An 18,643-nucleotide genomic window follows, 5' to 3' on the forward strand; every position below is an offset into this window, starting at 1 on the left:
TCTCCAGTAAGACCATTTGGAAACACTTAGATTGATAGAAATGGGTTAATATTTAAGACAGAGCTAGCCAGTAAGAAGCTCTAGCCATTGGCCAACAGCTTTATAATTAATAGAGTCTCTGTGTGTTATTTTGGGACTGATGTGGCTCTGGGACCAGACTGGTAGAAAAGTGCTCGTAACAGCAAGATGCTAAGACAGAAGGGTTTCAAGTTTACAACCAAACTGGGCTACCTAGCAAGACCTTGCATCATCAAACAAAAAAAGTGGGGGAGTGTAATATTTAAAGAAACATTACCTCAGATCTGACTGTGCCAAAATGATGAGGGAGGGGCAACAAAGAAAGCAGGATATTAATGGAGGATCTTCTCAATTCTGTTGGATTTACATAGCTTTTGAATTTTGAGAGTTCTCTGCCAAGAAATAAAAAGCTATTAGTATTTTTCAGTTAGAGTATTTTTACCTACTGCCAAATATATAATATTGCTATTATTCCCTACAACCCAAGCATTGTATATATGAGAACTTCTAAGTTACACTATTACTTGTATATACAAGAACCTCTATGCTATACTATTACTTGTACATATGAGAACTTCTATGTTACATTATTACTGAATTACATTAGAAGTTGACTGAAAATGTAAGGCCTTACATTATAACAGTAAGACCTCGGGCTGGGTTTTTTCTGACCCATCTAGACCAACCCAGAAAGGATCCAGGAAAGCCCATGGACATATCAGAACTGAAGGCATTCAGGGACTGAGGGTTTGGATGCTCTTTACTCAATTTAATGTAGCCTGGGTCCCACTGGACTGTGGAAACAACTAGATAGGATAAATTAGCAAACAAGAGGAAGTAGCAAAATAGACTAAGCCAAACTAGACACAGTAGTACAAAATGGCAGCTTACCTGTCAGGCAAAATGGTTTCAAGAGCTGAAATAAAGTAAGGAACCACAACATCAATCCCTTTCAAGTCACAGCAGAACAAAGGAGGGGAGTTTAGAATAACGCTGGCCAAGACAGGATGGCACACATAATCATTTATCTGCAAACCTTGAATTAAAAGCATGTAAAATCTAGGAAAGCAAGAAAAAAATTTTAAACAAACTGCTAGTCAAATGTTTCCAGAATTATCAATATTTTCTACATAGTTATCTGAAGAGCCTTTGTCCACTCTTCACTCTAGTTTACAGACTTTAAAGGTACTACTAGGATTTAACAATTAAGAATCCTAAGATGCATATCTACTATACTGTTTTAAATTTTTGTAAATCAAATCACAGGTTGAGGTACCCATAACAAAACAAATGTCTGGGTACTTATAATTAAATTACTGGAATCATTAATTGAATTCTAAAGCAATACATTTTTGTAGTAGTCACAGTCCTAGGAAACAGGTGAGTTTGTATCTTTTTATTCCTCTACTGCTTCTGAGGGGTTAGGAGACAAAGAAACCCCACTAAACTCTGCATTCATCATAACATAAAAATTGTGCAAAGGGTCTTTTGAGGAATCTACCTGAAGTATCTTCCTTTTTCTACAACCTCCAAGCGAGCCACTGAGCATTCAGGCACCTGCTATTCAAGAGCAACAACACTGCTGTATTCTTCTTACCACTAGACACTTCTTTCTTCTCTGTAAAACTCTTTGGAAACAATCTTCTCATTCACTGCTACCTGTTCAACTTATTTCAATCTATCTTCTGTGCATAGAACTTAACTAAAAACAGGCACTTAATATGCAGTTCTTGAATATTCCACATGCCCGTGAAATGAAACAGTAAAACTTAAATACATCATTTGTACTCTCAATAACATACTGAGTTTGTTCCATGGCCCCCTCACCCAGTCTCCTGGACTGGACAGAAAGTTCATGTTCATAGCTTTCTCCCTTACTTCTATTGATATAATTTGGGATATCTCTCTAGTTCAAGGTCTCCCTCAGAGAAATGGGTCATCCTCATGAGGAGTAAACTCCAACATCCTATAAGACCTTCTCTCACAGCTATACAAAGCTAGAGCAGAGACAGACACCTAATTAATCAGCGCTTCTTTCCCACGAATCTCACATTATTTCAGAGATGTTAACTGACCTCACTGGTCTTCTAGACCAAGGCTATGACAACTAGGAACTTAGAAGCACACTGCAGTGTAAGAAAAACGATCTATAGAGAAGAATGAAGCAGTTTTAGGAGACAAGCGGCACAGAAAGCAGGAGCGTTGTTCTGGTCCCCGAACACTTTCCAGTCCCTGGTTGCTTACTTTTTATATCCCTCACTGTACTGCTTGACCTTAGACTTTGTCAAGTACCACTAGTGTCTTGTAACTTATTCACTGTCTTAAACCAGATACAAAGATAAGAGCCCATGGTTAAGGTTGTTCTGACCAGTACACATCATGTTTTTCTATGCCTTATGTTTCATACTTGGTTCCCTTTGCTGGGAGTTAATTGACCTAATGTTTCCTGAGCACCTAGCAGTATAGGAATCTCAATGTTCTACTTGACTGTAACCTGACTTCAACAGCCTCGTTAAACAAGTAGTGGAGAAGAGCAAAGCAGAATCGAAAATTATAAATTCAGGAAGAATAACAAAGTCTGAAGTGGCATGGTGAGAACAGAGTTCAGAGAGAAATAAGAGAGTCAAATGCTACAAGGCAGGAGTTGAATAATCAAGTCAAGATAGAGGAAGCAGAGGCCAATGATGGCTAGGTTCTGGACTGAGCAGCTAAACTGATGGCAGAGCCACTCACAGATGATGGAAGCCACAGATTTGGAAAGGATAACCCTACCCAACCTCCCAACAGTCTAAACAATACCCATCCTTTCTAAATGTAGCACAAACATCTAACAATATGCCAGAACTCTTTATTGAACCCTCTAGGCTAAGAATGAGTGCTACTTCCTCCAAACATTCAAAACCATTTGTCTGTGTCTCTCTCCTGCCAATTTCTGGCTCCTACTGAATCACTGTTATTTTTGCATCAACCTATTCACCACAGTCACTAAACTCCTTAAAGATTCACAGCTGGCTTATTTCTGGACTGTATATAGAACCTAATGTTGTGCCAAAAATCTATTAACAAACTATTGTGGTATTTCTAAATCTCTCCAGAATTTATAAATGATAGAATAAATAATAGCTCTAGAATAGAACCTTGGAAGTTTTTATCAAATCTGATGAGGCAGGTAAGATGGAAGAATTCAATCAAGTTTCAATTAAATTAAGATACCAGTAGGCATTCAGACCAACAATAGCTTATTGATTTAGCCTACCAAGCCATGCCACAAAAGTGTTTCACCATCAAATAATATAAATGCAAAAATAAACAAAAAATTCTAAAACCTGGATAAATAAGCTGGCAGAATCTCTTCTCCAGTCTTCTTGCTACAAAAAATTCTACATAATGTCCCACAAGCCTCAGCTCTTCCTGCTTCATAGTTATCAGGAAATTCACTTGCATCAAACACGGGATTGGAAACCATGGTGTCTGTGGACATTTGGGACCCTTTTCGCCGAAACTCCATGCTAGCTTGTGTTGCAATGGCTGGGGAGAGAAAAGGAGCATTTTATTACTTTTGTCAAAATGCCAAATAGGCTCATGGGACCCTGGACACAAAGATCAAATACTGGTGTCATTACATAACTACTTCAATAAATTCCAATAATGCTTTTGTTTAGCAACTATGTCTTAATTTATATTTTTAAAAGGGCTCTCTGATATCTTCTTTGAAATGGGTAACAATTTACAATCGCTTTGTCAACTTAACAGATTCTACAAAAATTATTTTTTTCTTTGAATTTCCAGTCAGAAGACTACATTTGTATACATCTGCATACAGATATATACAGAATTTGCCTTTTCTATTATTTTGGGTTTTTTTTTTTTTTCCTCCTTCTATAGAATGATGCTTAACCATTAAGAAGAGTAGCAATTACAATTTAAACAGTTAACTCAAATGGACAAAGTAATTAAGAGGGCAACTCTTAGTTTGAATATGACAGGGAAAGAATGAGAACTGAGCAAGGGAGGAAGAGAGGGCATTCCCACCACCCACCCAGCTGCAAAACACACACCAAAGAGCTGCCGAACCAAGCAAATGAGAATGAATTTTAACAACCACAGACAGCAGCAAACTTGAGGTTGATAAATCAGAAAACTGGGTTGGTAAGGAGGATTATCATGGTCATTCACTGTTACCAAAACAGAAGCCCTTCGAAAGTTGCTTTTAACAAAAGATTTCATAGCACACAGATCACTCTGAAATCTTTTATTACTCTACATAAAATGTTTAAATTGTTTTGTAATGATAGGAGGCTTAATAAATGCAGAGTCAAGCATAAATCTTTATGCAACTTCCCATGAGCCATTTTAGTCCTGAATAAGCTATCCAGCAATAATACATTTGGAAAACACTACATGCAGAATGCATACAAATCAAACACTAAATCTGTATAAAAATAAGCTTAAAGCTTAAAAAAAAGAAAGAAAAAGAAAAGAAAAAAGCCAAAACACAGTTAGTGCAAAGTCCTGGAATTCATGACATGACCAGACTAGTATACAGAAATAATGGGATTGATTCAGGCAGATTAATTTGCTTTTGCCAACAATCTTCCCCATTCAAAACACAGAAAAAATATTTTCCTTCCCAAGTGCAATAACTACAATAGACAATGACAATCAAAAATTTTAATGGAATTATGGAAAAAATAAAAACATGACTGCAATTAAGGAGAAGCTTCTGGTTCCTACTTACAAGATTTATAAGAAAGAAGAATTTGGATAAAAGATGCTGCAAGATAATAGAAATAAATGGAAACAAATCAAAGGACAGCAGTAATTATAAAATACTTTAAAGATGGTGAAATTTTACAATAAATTAAGAAGCTTTTTAGCTTTTTCAAAGTTAGATTTAAAGTTTATGATACCACAAGCTAGTTCAAAAACATAGGAAATTGTGCATTCAGGTCCAAAATTATGATTCTGTATCATGCAAAACAATGAACAAAGAAAATTACATAGCTACAAAGAATTGAGGTTTTGAACTGCCCATATCGTGCATCAAAATTTTTAGTTCATTAACCCTTCCCAGCTCAATGTTACTTTTACAAAGCACAGTGCATCAGGTAAACTGAAAGCTAACAAGTTGAAAGAAGCAAATACTTGAGTTAAAGGTGAACTGCATGGCAGAATTCCTTGATGGCAGCCAGTACTTAGAAAACCCACGATACTCCAATCCCCCCACCTCCCATCCAAGGCTTCCAGACTGGCACTCAAGAGCACTCTAAGTTCACTTTAACTATTTGGACACCTCAAATCTCCTGGATAATGTGACAGCCTTTAGCATCTCTGGACATAGACAGGAGGAGTGTCTCTCCTTCCTCCACCAGGCAGAAAGTTAAGAAGGGAAAGTGAGATGTTGCTCACTTATCATTTGAATTCTTCTAGTGCAGTGAGCTATCAAAGCTGTTACAAACTCCCCAGAGATAGGTCTAGATACTCATTATACAAGCCTACCAAAAAGCAGCAGATTAAGTCAGGCTAGACTCAGCAATTGCAAAGCCAATAGCTCCATACTCAACAGTTAGGTTACGTTGTAAGAAATACACCTTATCAAAAAAATTAAAGGCTGACTCACTCAGGACAGTACTATATAAATTAATAAACACAGTCCAGAAACTTCAAAATATATAGCACATAACATAATGAAAATATACCCATGAATGTTTTTTAAAACTTTTCAATTAATCGAGCTCATGAATAAACCATAATGTGGAAATGGCAAAATATAAACTGCCTGAACTTGAACAAAATAAAGCAAGCAAAAGAATCTCTAACTCACTCATGCACCTCATATCCCATACCAACCTCATACTTACAACTTTCCTAAATTATTTACAAGATTCTAAGAACATCCAAAATAATCAACTTACAAAATTCACAAACATAAACCTAGCTGTGAATGAGTTTCTGAGAAAAAGCAAAAACCCTTATGAACACTTAATTTTATCCCTGAATTCAACTGGAGAATAATACTATCAGAAAAAATCTTTTTACCTCAATCTGTCTCCAACCCCTGTAGAAAAGTATTTTTTAGAAAACAACTAATACACTCATTAATGTATAAACATGAGGCCTGCAACACACTAACAGTAGCAGCTCAGTAAATGCCAGCCATTATTATTATTCAACTGTGCAAGACAGATGATAACCATTCCAAACATTCTGCCCTGCCTTACCCATACATCTGGCACTAGTTCCAAGCATAGTAGTAAGTTAACAAAATAAATCCAATTTCATTTAGACAACTTCATTCTATAGTAAAATCTAATGAAGAAACTGGATTGATTTATTAAGAAAATAGAAAATTCTTGATATTTACATGTAATGATGATTAAATGGCCGTGAAAGATCTAAGAAAACATTTCAATGAGTAAACTTTCACGCAAAATCTTTAATTATTCATATATCTATTATTATCCTGGCTGACATGAAGGGAATTTCCAGGTCACCTACAAGAAGGAATCTGATTCAGCAAAAACTGGCTAACCTGAAGAGTCCCTAATAAAACCAAACAAAGGTTCAAACTTCATAAAGTATACATAAAAAGGACAGATAGGAATACTTCACAAGTTTCTATTGGTTCAGCTGGAAGGGGTTAAGCACAGCATATTGCTTGGTGAGAAACAGGGTAATTTTCAAGAGCTGTATTAATCTTGCAGGTAGGAAAGACTAAAGAGAAAGAAACAGAAAGGGAATAATGACTACATGTTTCTGGGCATATTTACCAGTCATGCTGCTGTCTCTGTTTATCCCATTATGAAGTTTGCAGTGAACAAATGCTGCATCGAATAACCATGATCCAAAGAGATTCAAGATGCTGTTAACCTTTGGTCTCCGAGGGGCAGGCAGTGGCCTGGGCTCTGAACTAGTCTGATTTGGACTTGACAGAGGAGAAGTAGAGGATGCCTGGTGCTGGACTTTCGAGGTGTGAACAGTAGTAGCCTAGCAGAAGAACACAAGTAAGCGTCTACAGTCATGAAAAGTTGGAGGAAGTTTCAGAACTTATAAAAGTTAACCTTCGTAAAGCAAAACAATGATGGTGAATGATCTTACTGCACTTGTCTTCATGGTGGTCTTATTCACAGTAACAGCCCTATGCCTCCGGTTATGTGGTGGTGTGGTATTCACAGCAGTGCTCTGAGGCATACTTAATCTGTTCACGGGTGTTGGAGGAGCACTGTCTGATCTTGGTCGAGAAATGCCTACCAAAAAAAAAAGTTTTTAAGAAAAATGGAGCTTCCCCCCAAGATCAACATACTCTTTCTTGTGAGTAACAGAACCCTCTTTCAGTTGAACAGGGAATGACTTGACTACCCTCTTAAGCTTCCCTTACAATAGGTGTGGCCATGTTTAAGCTTAGAGAAGTAGGCAACTACTAGACAAGTCTCCCAGGAGGTTCATAAGACAAGCAGGCTTCCCTGTCCTTCCTGACTCCTAAAGTATACTGCTGGGCTCCTCATGCATGAAAGTCCATCAGGACATGCACAACAAAATGGACACCCACCAAACAGAAGGGCCTTGATCCCTGAAAGTGACAAAATTACAGCAAGCATTTTGCCTGGCCTACTTCACATATGTGGAAAAAAACTTGTGTGTTAATCACAGAAAACTTAGGCTGTCATGTGGCAGCAATCTAATCAGAAAAAGTGTTAACTATGTTTCTTTCTATTTTAAAAAATTTTAATAAACTTTATTATTTAAAAACTGGCAAATAAGAACAATACACACCACTCACAGGGTGATGATGGAACACACCTTTAATCCCAGCACTGGGAAGGCAGAGGCAGGTGGATCATCTCTGTGAGTTCCAGGACAGCCTGGTCTACAGAGTGAGTTCTAGGACAGCCAAGGCTACACAGAGAAATCCTATCTTGAAAAACCAAGAAAAAAAAAAAAAAAAAAAGGACAGTTTTTGTGTATCTTCCCTATGAAAAAGTTCACAAGGTTTGTTTACCAATATCTATGAAAACAGTCACCAGAGCATTTTAAACTATTTTTGTAAGTAACTCGTGGAATGAGTTTTGCAATTTACAATATTTTGCAAATTATTTGTGCTTTTTACCTACTAGGTTACTGTCTTTTTCATGGTATTTTTTTTTATTTACATAAACACAGTAGCATTCTAGCTATCGCAATTTGCTAAAAATAATTTTCCCTAGATCATTATTTGTCATGAAGTTTGTTCCTCTTCCTCTGGGTTTTCCTAAGAGCTTCCAGCATTAAACTGTAGAGTATCTACACACAGCTCTCAAACATCTAAGAAATATACACAAAATTCACCTAAGAATGCATCCACCAGACAGCTGATTCCACGCATGGCACGAAAGAATATCTGAGGCAGATGTTTAAGGCAGGGGTACTGGCTCAGCTCCTGCGGCATCCCGCTTACACTCAAGAACTGTTCCTGAAACTTGGGGGTTGAGCTTATAATGGCTGGGTTACTTAGGTCCACAGGATTACTATTAAAAAGGAGAAAGAATTCATTACACACTTAGAAATGTCTATAGCAATAAAAATGCATGCAATCCAATTTAAGAACTAGGACTATTGCCCAGACATGGTGACACACAACTTTAATTCCATTACTTGGGATGCAAAAGAGGGCAGATCTCTGAGTTTGAGGCCAGCCTGGTCTATACAATGAGTTAATTCCAAGACAGCCACGAACAAACAAAAAAAACGAAACAAAGCAACAAGAAAAAAAGAAGCGGACTATTTGTGCCCGTTTCTTTGATGTGAAGAAGAAAGTGACTGTATTTGATGAGCTAGGGACTCAAACATGAATGCTTCTTCATAGGCTTGCAGGTTTGTTCATTTGCTTTTTAAATAATTTTTATTAATTCTTTGAGAATTTAATACAACGTTTTTCTTTTTGTTGAGACAGGGTCTCATTATGTAGCCCTGCTTGGCCCAAAGCTGTCTATACAGACCATGCTGGCCTTCAACTCTGCTGCCCAACCTCTGCCTTCCTGCTTCTTCCTCCCAAGTGCTCGGTTTAAAGGTATGAGCCATCATGAGCAGCCTGTTCTTTTATTTATTTTAAAATAAGAACCTACTTTCTTCATAGAATGAGAATCAAAGTAAGACAAGAAAGTTTTAATGTTTTAGAATATTTTTTCTGATGGTCAGTGGTGGTGCACGCCTTTAATCTCAGTACTCAGGAAGCAGATGGATGATCCCTGTGAGTTCAAGCCCTGCCTGGTCTACAAAGAGAATTCCAGGACAGCTCAGACATAACACAGAGGAACCCTGTCTAAGAAGAAACAAGAAAAGAAAGAAAGTGGAAGGGACGGATAGAAGGAGGGAGGGAAGGAGAGAAGGAAGAGAAAGAATGAATATTTTTTTTTCTAATGTTTGGAACTAAATAATAGAAAACTAAAGTCAAAATTAAGAAAATTTTAATATAAATATCTGTCTGTATGTTTGGACATACCAACAAGTGCAAGCGAGAATAACACTAGTAAAATCAATGGGAATCTAGTTGTTTTCCTAGAAAAAGATGAAGTTACCATACTGAACAAGATTATATTTGTATTCCACATGGCTTTTGTAAGGATTCAGGCATTACGCTGGCCTGCCCCTATCACCTGGCAGAATGCACTCAGGCAGTACTCTGGTCAGCCCAGGGTTCCATGAGTACTAGTCTGCTGGCAGGTGTAAAGGACCCCTTCAAAAGACAGACCCCGCCCACTTACAATCTCTCTTTTGCCCTTTACTCCTCACCTCTCCCTCTCTTCTCTTTTGTTCCCCGTGTCTCTATGTCTCTTTTCTCTTCCTCCTCATTCCCCCTTCTGCCTGGCATGTTATTTCCTCCACCTTGATCACCCTCTCCTGCTATGGAACCTGCTATGCTCTCCCATGTGGTCCTTCCCTTGAGAACCCCCCCAACGGGGCACCCTCCCCCCTTCTCCAGCTTTATCCTAGAAGTGTAACAAAACAACAGCTTTCAGCTCTCTTCCCAGGAAATCTGCCAATGGACAAAGTGGTCCCTCCTGAGTGATCCTCTTAAGTCATCCACAGCTCACTTAAACAAAGACATAGAACTTATCCAAAGGAGTCAGTCCATCCAAAGGTCTGTAAGAAACCCACCATCATTTTAGCCTAATTAACAAAAGGAATTTGGCCTAATCTATATTTCTTTTTTTCAGTGGATGGGGTGGTTTGGGGCCTTTTTTGTTTGCCTGCTTTTCGAGACAGGGTTTTTCTGTGTTGCCCCAGCTGTTCTGGAACTCCCTCTATAAACCAGGCTGGCGTCAAATTCACAGAGAACTACCTGCCTCTCTGCCTCTCTCTGCCAAACTCTCTGCCTCTGCCTCCTGAGTGCTGGAATGAAAGGCATGCCACCACTGCCTGCCTAAAGCATCTCTTTTGAGAGTCTGAGCAAAGGGAATGTCCTAGTAACTAAAAGAGCTAGAACAGGAGCCACATAGTGTTACAGCCACTAATACCAATGAGTCACACACTCCTGAAAGGCAGAGAAAACCAGAAACAGGGGAAACAGTATGCCAGAGATAATATGTACATAAAAGAGAAGAAGCCAGGCAGTGATGGCACACAGCTTTAGTCCCAGCACTTGGAAGGGAGAGGCAGGTGGAGCTCTGTGAGTTCAAGGCCAGCCTGGTCTACAAAGCTACACAGAGAATCCCTGTCCCCAAAAATAAATAACAAATAAAATAGAAGTACGAAAGCTGAGAAAGGGAAGTCTGAGTCTTCTTGATTCAAGAATAAAACTAAAAGCTTGACCTTTCCCCAGCTATTTCTTAAGAGCCTAATAGGGCTTTCCATAGATTCATAGTAACCTCCCTCACACCAGTGCGTGCATGCATGCGTGCGTGCATATGTTGTGTGTGTGTGTGTGTGTGTGTACATGTGCTTATCCAAGCTTTTATTATTTATAAGAAAACAAACCCTGACAAAAACATCAGTGTTACCCCAAGAACAAAGACAAAACCTAACAGATCAATTACGAATATGAAATTAGAAAATATTATACAACATTTTTTTAGTTAAAAGAAAACTTTTTTGGAACAGGGTCTCACAATGAAGTGTTGGACTAGTGTGAAACCCACTACATAGCCCATACTGGCTTCAAACTTGTAATGCTCCTGCCTCATATAAGGATATAGCAACACAAAAAAGGCTAGCTTCCCACTATCTTAGCAGCAACGATGTAAGAAATATGCAAATTTTGTGAATAAAATACTTCTGTTAGCTATGTAAAATTCTTAAAAGGGGGACTGCAGGGAAACTAAGCATGGTGCCTCAATCCCAGTACTCAGAAAGCTAAGGTAAGGATTGTAAGTTCAAGGCCAGGCCAGCCTGAGCTACACAGCAAGGCCCTGTCTCAAAAAAATAAAGGAGGGAAGTATATCTAAGTGGTAGACTACATACTTAGCATGTGCAAAGTCAAGTTCAATTCCTAGCACCAAATAAACAAAATGTTTAAAAAAGAGGCTGGAGAGATGGCTCAATGGTCAGGAGTACATACTGCTATTCCAGAGGACCCTAGTTTAGTTACCAGCATCCACGTCATGACTCACAATCTTCTTTAACTCCAGTTCTAGGGATGTGATTCTTTCTTTTGCTACTTAAGGGTACCCAAATACACAGCATACACTCGTACACAGAAATACATATACAAACACATAAATAAAAATATTTTTAAAGGAAGATTTAAAAGTGGATCCTAGATATACCACAGTTCTTGTATTTGATAGGGTCTATGCTATCTTATACTTTCCTTTTCCTCCTCTGTTCTCTTTCTAAAAGTTTTATTTTATTGAGCCAATGAGATGTTTGTGGGCTAAAGCACTTGCCACTCATTGGATGATGCAAGCATGATGGCCTGAGATCAACTCACAGAACCCATGTAAAGTAGAAGAAGACCAACTTTACAAGGTTGGCTTTGGGGCCTCATATATGTGCCACACATGTACCTGCACCCACACTTACATCTTAATATAAACACAAACTAAACAAATGTCACTTTAAAAAGAAATAGCAGGAGGGGAGGGAGATTTACTCTTCTGTAAAATGTAAGGTCTATTTTTCAGAGAAATTTTAAATGAGGCTACTAGAGAAGGGCACTGAGATCAAGACTAACGAACCAGTACTGACAAAGAAAGGAACACGGCATGGTGAAATTCCCAAAGAACATGACATAATCCTAGGAGAGAAATCATCATCTAAGATGAACAACAGGCCAGAGAACAAGCTTCTAGAGAGGGTTCAAAGAGAGCAAGGGCAACCTAACCACACAAGAATGGGGACAGCAGGAGATGCACAATGCAGACATGTATCAGCATGCAGACATGCACTACTGTCCAGTTTGGCTCCATCCAGCGGACTGTATTTAGCATTCACATGATGCATTCCAACAGAGCAGTATGGCTCTTGTCTAAGACACTTATTGGGTAAAGAACACATGAAATAACATGACAATACCTTAACATGTGCAAAAATCGAAACCATGTTTGTGCAACACACTCATTGTCCATTTCTGGAGGGATCAGATTGGCATCTTCATCGGGAACTTTAAAAGGAGGAAATGAAGGACCGTATGTAAAGCGGAGCAATCTGAAAAATAAAGCCACACACCACTAAGTCCATTTCTCTCTTTCAGGTTTTGGTCTTGGGTTTTGTCCCCCCTCCCCCTTCTTTCTTTTTTATTTATTTATTTATTTTTCTTATTTTACATAGCGATCCAAGTTCCCTCTCCTTCCCTCCATCCCTCCCTCTCTTCCATCCTCCCATACCCCCTCCCATCCCATCCCCCCCCCCCACAATCCACATGTAGGGCAATGCCTTCCAGGAGGGGTCATCTAAATCTGTCAAGTCATTTGGAATAGGGATCAGGCCTTCCCTCCTGACTCTAGGCTAAGGGAGTATCCCTTAGCTCCCAAAGTCTTTTTGTGCACCAGGGATACATCCTGGTTCCACTGTCAAAGGTCCCTTAGACTGCCCAGGCCTTCTAGCTAAGACCCATGTTCAGGGGGTCTGAGTCTGTCCAATGCTAGTTTCCCAGCTATCAGTCTGGAGACCCATTAGTTCCTCCTTGTTCCGGTCAGCTGTCTCTGTGGATTTCTGTAGCCTAATCTTGTCCTCCCTCTCTGCATCTGTATTCCAGTTCAGCTCAATGTTTAGCTGTGGGTGTCTGTTTCTGTTACCTTCAGCTACTAGATGAGGGTTCTATGATGGTGGATAAGTTAGTCATCAATCTCATTATCGGGGAAGGGCATTTATGATAGCCTTTCCACTGTTGCTCAAAATGTTGGGGTCAGTCTTGTAGGTCTCTGGATGTTTCTCTAGAGTCGAGTTTTCTCTTGAAACATATAATGGCTCCCTCTTTTATGATCTCTCCCTCTCTCTCCCTCTTTCTCTCTCTGATTTTCTTTTCATGCTATTAAGGACTGAACCTAGCTCAAACATTCTAGGCAAGTGCTCTATCACTGAGTGATTTTAATTTAATTTAGTCCCAGTTTTAATTTTTTGAGACAACATCTCATTAAATTGTAGAAGCTGGCCATGAACTTCTGATCCTACTGTCTCTTCCCGATTAACAAAGGTTATATAGTTCTGTACCATCAGGTGCAGCTACCAAGTCCATTATTCACAAAATTAAGCATACATTCAACCATTATATGAGAAAACAGATTTAACATACCTCACCTAAGTGAAAAAGCTATATGAAAATCCTGGTTTGTAAAAATGATAAACTACAAGGGATTTCCAGCTTTTATAAGATGAAATAAACTTTTATCAGAAATATTCACACTGTTTAAGTTAACTTATTATTTATATTACTTGCAAGTAATAAATTATGTATTTTTGTTATTGTACCTAAATAATTACATCATTAAACATGGAAGTAATATATAAATTATTTTTTTCCTGTTTTGTTTGGATGGTTATGGTTTTTGTTTGTCTGTTTTAAGGCAGGGTCTTACTATGTAGTTCTGGCTGGCATGAAATTGACTATGTAAGACCAGGTTGGACTCAAACTCAAGAGATCTGTTTGCTCCTTCCTCCTGAATGCTGGGATTGAAGGTGTATGCTACTACACCAGCTTTCTATTACTTTTAAAAAATTGATACTACTGTAAATCCTTCAATACAACAAAGGTATAATTTATTCACAACAACTTTATAGGAAGTCCAGAACTTAGTATTTGTATGTTTAAAATATAGTACATTTTTATTATGTACCATAAAAGCTAACTGATTTCAACAACTTATTTACTAATAGTAATATTCTACATGTACTAGGACTTTTCAAAGCCATTTGTCTCAATTACTCTGTCTCTAAGGATTTTATCTTAGTAAAACATCAAAATATATATAAAACTGTATAAACTATTCCTTCAACAAAATTTCTAAAGTAAAAAGCATTCAGAACAGAATTTTTATCAAAATATAAATTATTAATTATATAAGACTACAAAACTAACTAAAAACACAACCTCAAAAATTATTTACAAATAAATTCAGGCAATTAAAATGACTCAAATCAGGCATCAAATGAAAAACATAGGTAACAGTATTAAATCAGTTTTTTGTTTTGTTATGCTTTTAATAATTTGGTTTTATTTTATGTGCACTGGTGTTTTGCCTGCATGTATGTTTGCGTGAGAGTGTTGGATTCCTCAGAACTGGAGTTACAGACAATTGTAGGTTGCTGTGTGAGTTCTGGGAATTGAACCCAGTCCTTTGGAAAAGCAGCCAATGCTCTTAGACCACTGAGCATCTCTTCATCATCACCCCACCTCATTGTTTTTAATAAAAGGGAAATGGGGAAAGTTTTTTTTTTAACATTTCCATACATTTAAAAACAATTTTAAATGATGGGATGTTCCTTTCACTCTATATTTTCCAATTATTTTATTATCAGTCCATATGGCTTTTGCAATCAAAACTAATTAAAAGACACAGTATTAGCCATCACCACAACATACCACCACATTGGGATCAGAGGACAACTCTGTGGAATCTGTTCTCTCCTTTCACCTTTACATGAGTTCTGGGGATCAAACTCAGGTTGTGAGGCTTGCATGGCAAGTGCCTATGCCATGAGCCACCTCCCTGGCTTCCTTATTTCTTTTACATTGGCTCAGTCTACAAAAGTACAATAATGACGGGTCCAGGCTTTTCAAAATACATTCTATCAAGAGAGAACCTAGGAGAGTCGCCCCAAGGGCACATGCATTAGGAAAGCAAGGGCCTACCTGGATGTGAGTGCACAGATGACTTTGCTCCACTGCTCCACCACTGCAGGGTGGTGCCTCCAGTTAGCCACCATCTCCTTGGCTGTCTTCCAATAAGGAGGCGTTGGGAAGCACCGGGTGCAAGCTAGCAACCAAACTTCAAAGAGAACACCAATCAACTTCTCTGCTAGGTTCTCAGCAATGCCACCTGGTCAATGGAAAAACAAAAAACAAAAACATATCTTTGGTGTATTTATTTTTAAAGAAGAATCTTTCATTGATTATATGGGGAAATTGATCAAAAATTAAAGTTATAATATTAATATCAATTCTTCTAATAACTAAATTGAGAAGTTTGGGAGCAAGCTCTTATGAAAGAATCACAGAGAACATCAATGATTACTTTTTGAGAATTTTCAAACTGTCCTGCTAGTTTTTAGTGCAGATCTTAAGGTTCCAGCATGGGAGAAACAGGAGAAAGGAAAAGATGAATGCCAACAATGAGTGATCACTACAAGTCACACATTACCTCAACAGAATCCTCCCACTTCTTTCTATAGGACAGGTATTTATAAATACCTATTAGTTTTTTGTTTAAAGACGCAGTCCTATAATGTAACTCAAGTTAGCTGTGTGGCAAAGGGTAACCCTGAACTTCTAATCTTACTGCTTCCACCTGTCCAGTGCTAGGATTGTAGCTGTGAGAGCCACCATGCCAGTATGTCCCCACTCCATTCAGCTAATAAAAAAGGAACCAGAACAAATGCCAAGTCTCCCTGACTCCAAAGTTTGTAACAAAAAGCTCCAGGTACTTAAAGCTGCTCCTGAGTGGAAAAAGACAAAAGGAAAGCTAAGCTATGGCACCAGGCAAGGGCAAATCTTAAACAGAATGCAGAGCTGTCCTTCTAGTCAAAGCCCTGAAACCAGAAGGGACAGTGAACTTTAATCTGCACAGCTCAAGAAAGTAAAGTTAGGACTAGAAGGAAGAGTAAATAGAATGTGCGCATCAAACAAGCAAAATCAAAGTTCCAATAATAAAAAAGCTCAAGGAAGGGAAACGTTACCTGATTTCACACTTCTGAGATCAAGTCACTGACATGAGGAACCAACAGCAGAGAGCCAATGAATCTGTGCTATGGCTGTCAAGCTATTATCATTACCAGATCAACTGTATTCCTATTATGGGTCATTTCCCACATTACAATTCCATGATTCCTTCTAAACCCTTCCTTGGTCACTGCATCTATTTGACAACACAAGGGCACACTAACTTTTGTTAGTAGAGAGAATATAAAGAGAGTAAAAACAACAGAACCTGGAACTATAAGTTTATAACTTATAGTTTATGTATACTCTGCCTTAATGTACAAAGCAGGACTTCTGAAATGCTGCAAAACTATATAAAACTAGAGGCTTCTTTTTTTTTTTTTTTTTTTTTTTTTTTAATTTATATGTATACAATGTTCTGCCTGAATGTATGCCTGTATGCCAGAAGAGGGCACCAGATCTTTACAGACAGTTGTGAGCCACCAAATCGTTGTTAGGAATTGAACTCAGAACCTTTGGAACAGCAGCAGCCAGTGCTCTTAACTGCTAAGTTATCTCTCCAGCCCCTAAAACTAGAGGCTTTTAATGGCTAGCTAATAAATGTCGTACTTCCAAACCAAACTCCTTAAGACTTTGAAGGTTTTATTTTCCAAACAATATGTTTTCAGGGCTGGAGGTAAAGCTCAGTTTTGGTGGTTAAGTGTTTGCCGGACAAGGCCCTGGGTCACTTGCTTAAGTACCTCAGGGAGAAAACAAAGCATACATACATACACACACACACACACACACACACACACACACTCACTCACTATCATCACTATCAAGCTATCTACCTATTATCTACTACGATAACACTATCTAATCTAACAACAACTTTTTCACCCAGTATATTATCATAGATCCTAATTTAGCATTTTCTGTTTCCTATAGAGGCTCTATACTACTGCAAAAAAAAGCTAATTGTTCCTATCCGTCTCCAACATGCTTAATTATGAGTCCTTCTCTACATTAGCAAAGTAATCCGTGAAGGTAAAATAACACACACACACACACACACACACACATATACACACACACCCCTCCCCCACCTCCCCCAGACATGGTTTCTCTGTATAGCCCTGGCTGTCCTGGAACTTGCTGTGTACACCAGACTGTCCTCAAACTTAAGAGATCTGCCTGTGCCCCCTGTGATAATATTAAAGGTATGTACCACCACTGCCTGACTTTTTAAAGGCAGAGTCTCTGTTAGCATCCATGCAATTACAAACCCAGCCCCACCCCCCACATGGCACATGGCACATGGCCCCACATGGCACAAAGACAGGAAGCACCCTGGCTCTGTATGCAGGTACAAAGGTCTCTTTAAGAGACAAGCTCCATCTACTTTATCTCTTTCCTGCTGTTTCTCTGAGGAGGCAACCCTCTGCCTCTGTCTCTCTTTCTCCCTTCTCTCTTCCTGTCCTTTACTCCCTTACCTTCCCCCAATAAACTTCCCACATAAGTTTTGTCTACAGGTCTCTGTCTGTCTCTCACCTGCCATTTATCCCTCACTCAACATGGGGCCTGCTAAAGGTCCCACCTTGCCCTGTATTATTACAGTCTCACTATGTCAATCTAGCTGGCCTGGAACTCACTATATAGAGCAAGCTGGCCTTGAATTCAGAGATCCACCTGCCTCTGCCTCCTGAGCTCTGGGATTAAAGGCATGCTCTGCCACCACACCCAGCCCATATTGTGTCTTTCCAGTATTAATTGATAACTTTTGTTTGTCAACAGTCTTACTAAAACTTAAAAAGTCCACTGAGTCTATCATTCACTAAGTTTAAATGTGAACTATGTTTGGAATTCAGAAATATAAGGCAAAAAGGTTAATTAACAAACCTTGAACAGTTGGTGGGGCCAGAAGAATGTCATTAATTTGCAGAAGAAACAACAGTAAAACTTCCCAGGTTTCTCGAGCCATGATGGATGACTCACGGGCCAGTTTCTGAATGGCTCTCAGAACCTGTAAGCATAGTCGGATCTGACTGGAGCCTTGTTCCTGTCTGAAGAAGACAGACAGATATCACTGACAGGCCTGGAAGAGAGACAGCAACAGCCAAAGAACAGGAAGCTTACTGACATAGAACAGTGGTCAGTCCAATGACATTGCCTAAGTACCAGTGGACAGTACAACTCTCCTCGGTTTACAGCTAGTTTCCCCCCATTATTCAGTTCAGTACCCTGAGACCTCCACCTACCTCTCCAGTGAGAAATTAGCTTCTGTGAGAAAAAAGGAAAATCTGGCATGCAAACTTCACCCCTGGATTTTCTTTCTGAAATGTGTCTGGCACA

At 38.7% G+C, this 18,643-nt stretch overlaps 1 protein-coding gene across 10 annotated transcripts in view; it reads right to left on the minus strand.

The window, feature by feature from the left end:
* The window catches only part of Ralgapb (Ral GTPase activating protein non-catalytic subunit beta), a 93,541-nt gene that overhangs the window by 52,658 nt on the left and 22,240 nt on the right, over positions 1–18,643 (minus strand). For 6 of the 10 annotated variants that reach the window (XM_051187501.1, XM_051187477.1, XM_051187493.1 and 3 more), the window contains 10 exons: positions 18,191–18,354; positions 15,284–15,470; positions 12,508–12,639; positions 8,344–8,522; positions 7,117–7,265; positions 6,789–7,005; positions 4,757–4,792; positions 3,345–3,546; positions 910–1,077; positions 296–410 (listed from right to left, as the gene is read on the minus strand). In XM_051187501.1, the coding sequence (XP_051043458.1) occupies positions 296–410; positions 910–1,077; positions 3,345–3,546; positions 4,757–4,792; positions 6,789–7,005; positions 7,117–7,265; positions 8,344–8,522; positions 12,508–12,639; positions 15,284–15,470; positions 18,191–18,354 (1,549 nt within the window). Of the gene's footprint in view, positions 1–295; positions 411–909; positions 1,078–3,344; positions 3,547–4,756; positions 4,793–6,788; positions 7,006–7,116; positions 7,266–8,343; positions 8,523–12,507; positions 12,640–15,283; positions 15,471–18,190; positions 18,387–18,643 lie in introns of all 10 variants that reach the window. The other 4 variants (XM_051187519.1, XM_051187510.1, XM_051187485.1 and 1 more) reach the window with 2 other exon arrangements.

This window comes from Phodopus roborovskii, unplaced genomic scaffold (genome assembly GCF_943737965.1).
Source record: "Phodopus roborovskii unplaced genomic scaffold, PHOROB, whole genome shotgun sequence".
In the NCBI taxonomy this organism is placed as follows: Eukaryota; Metazoa; Chordata; class Mammalia; order Rodentia; family Cricetidae; genus Phodopus; species Phodopus roborovskii.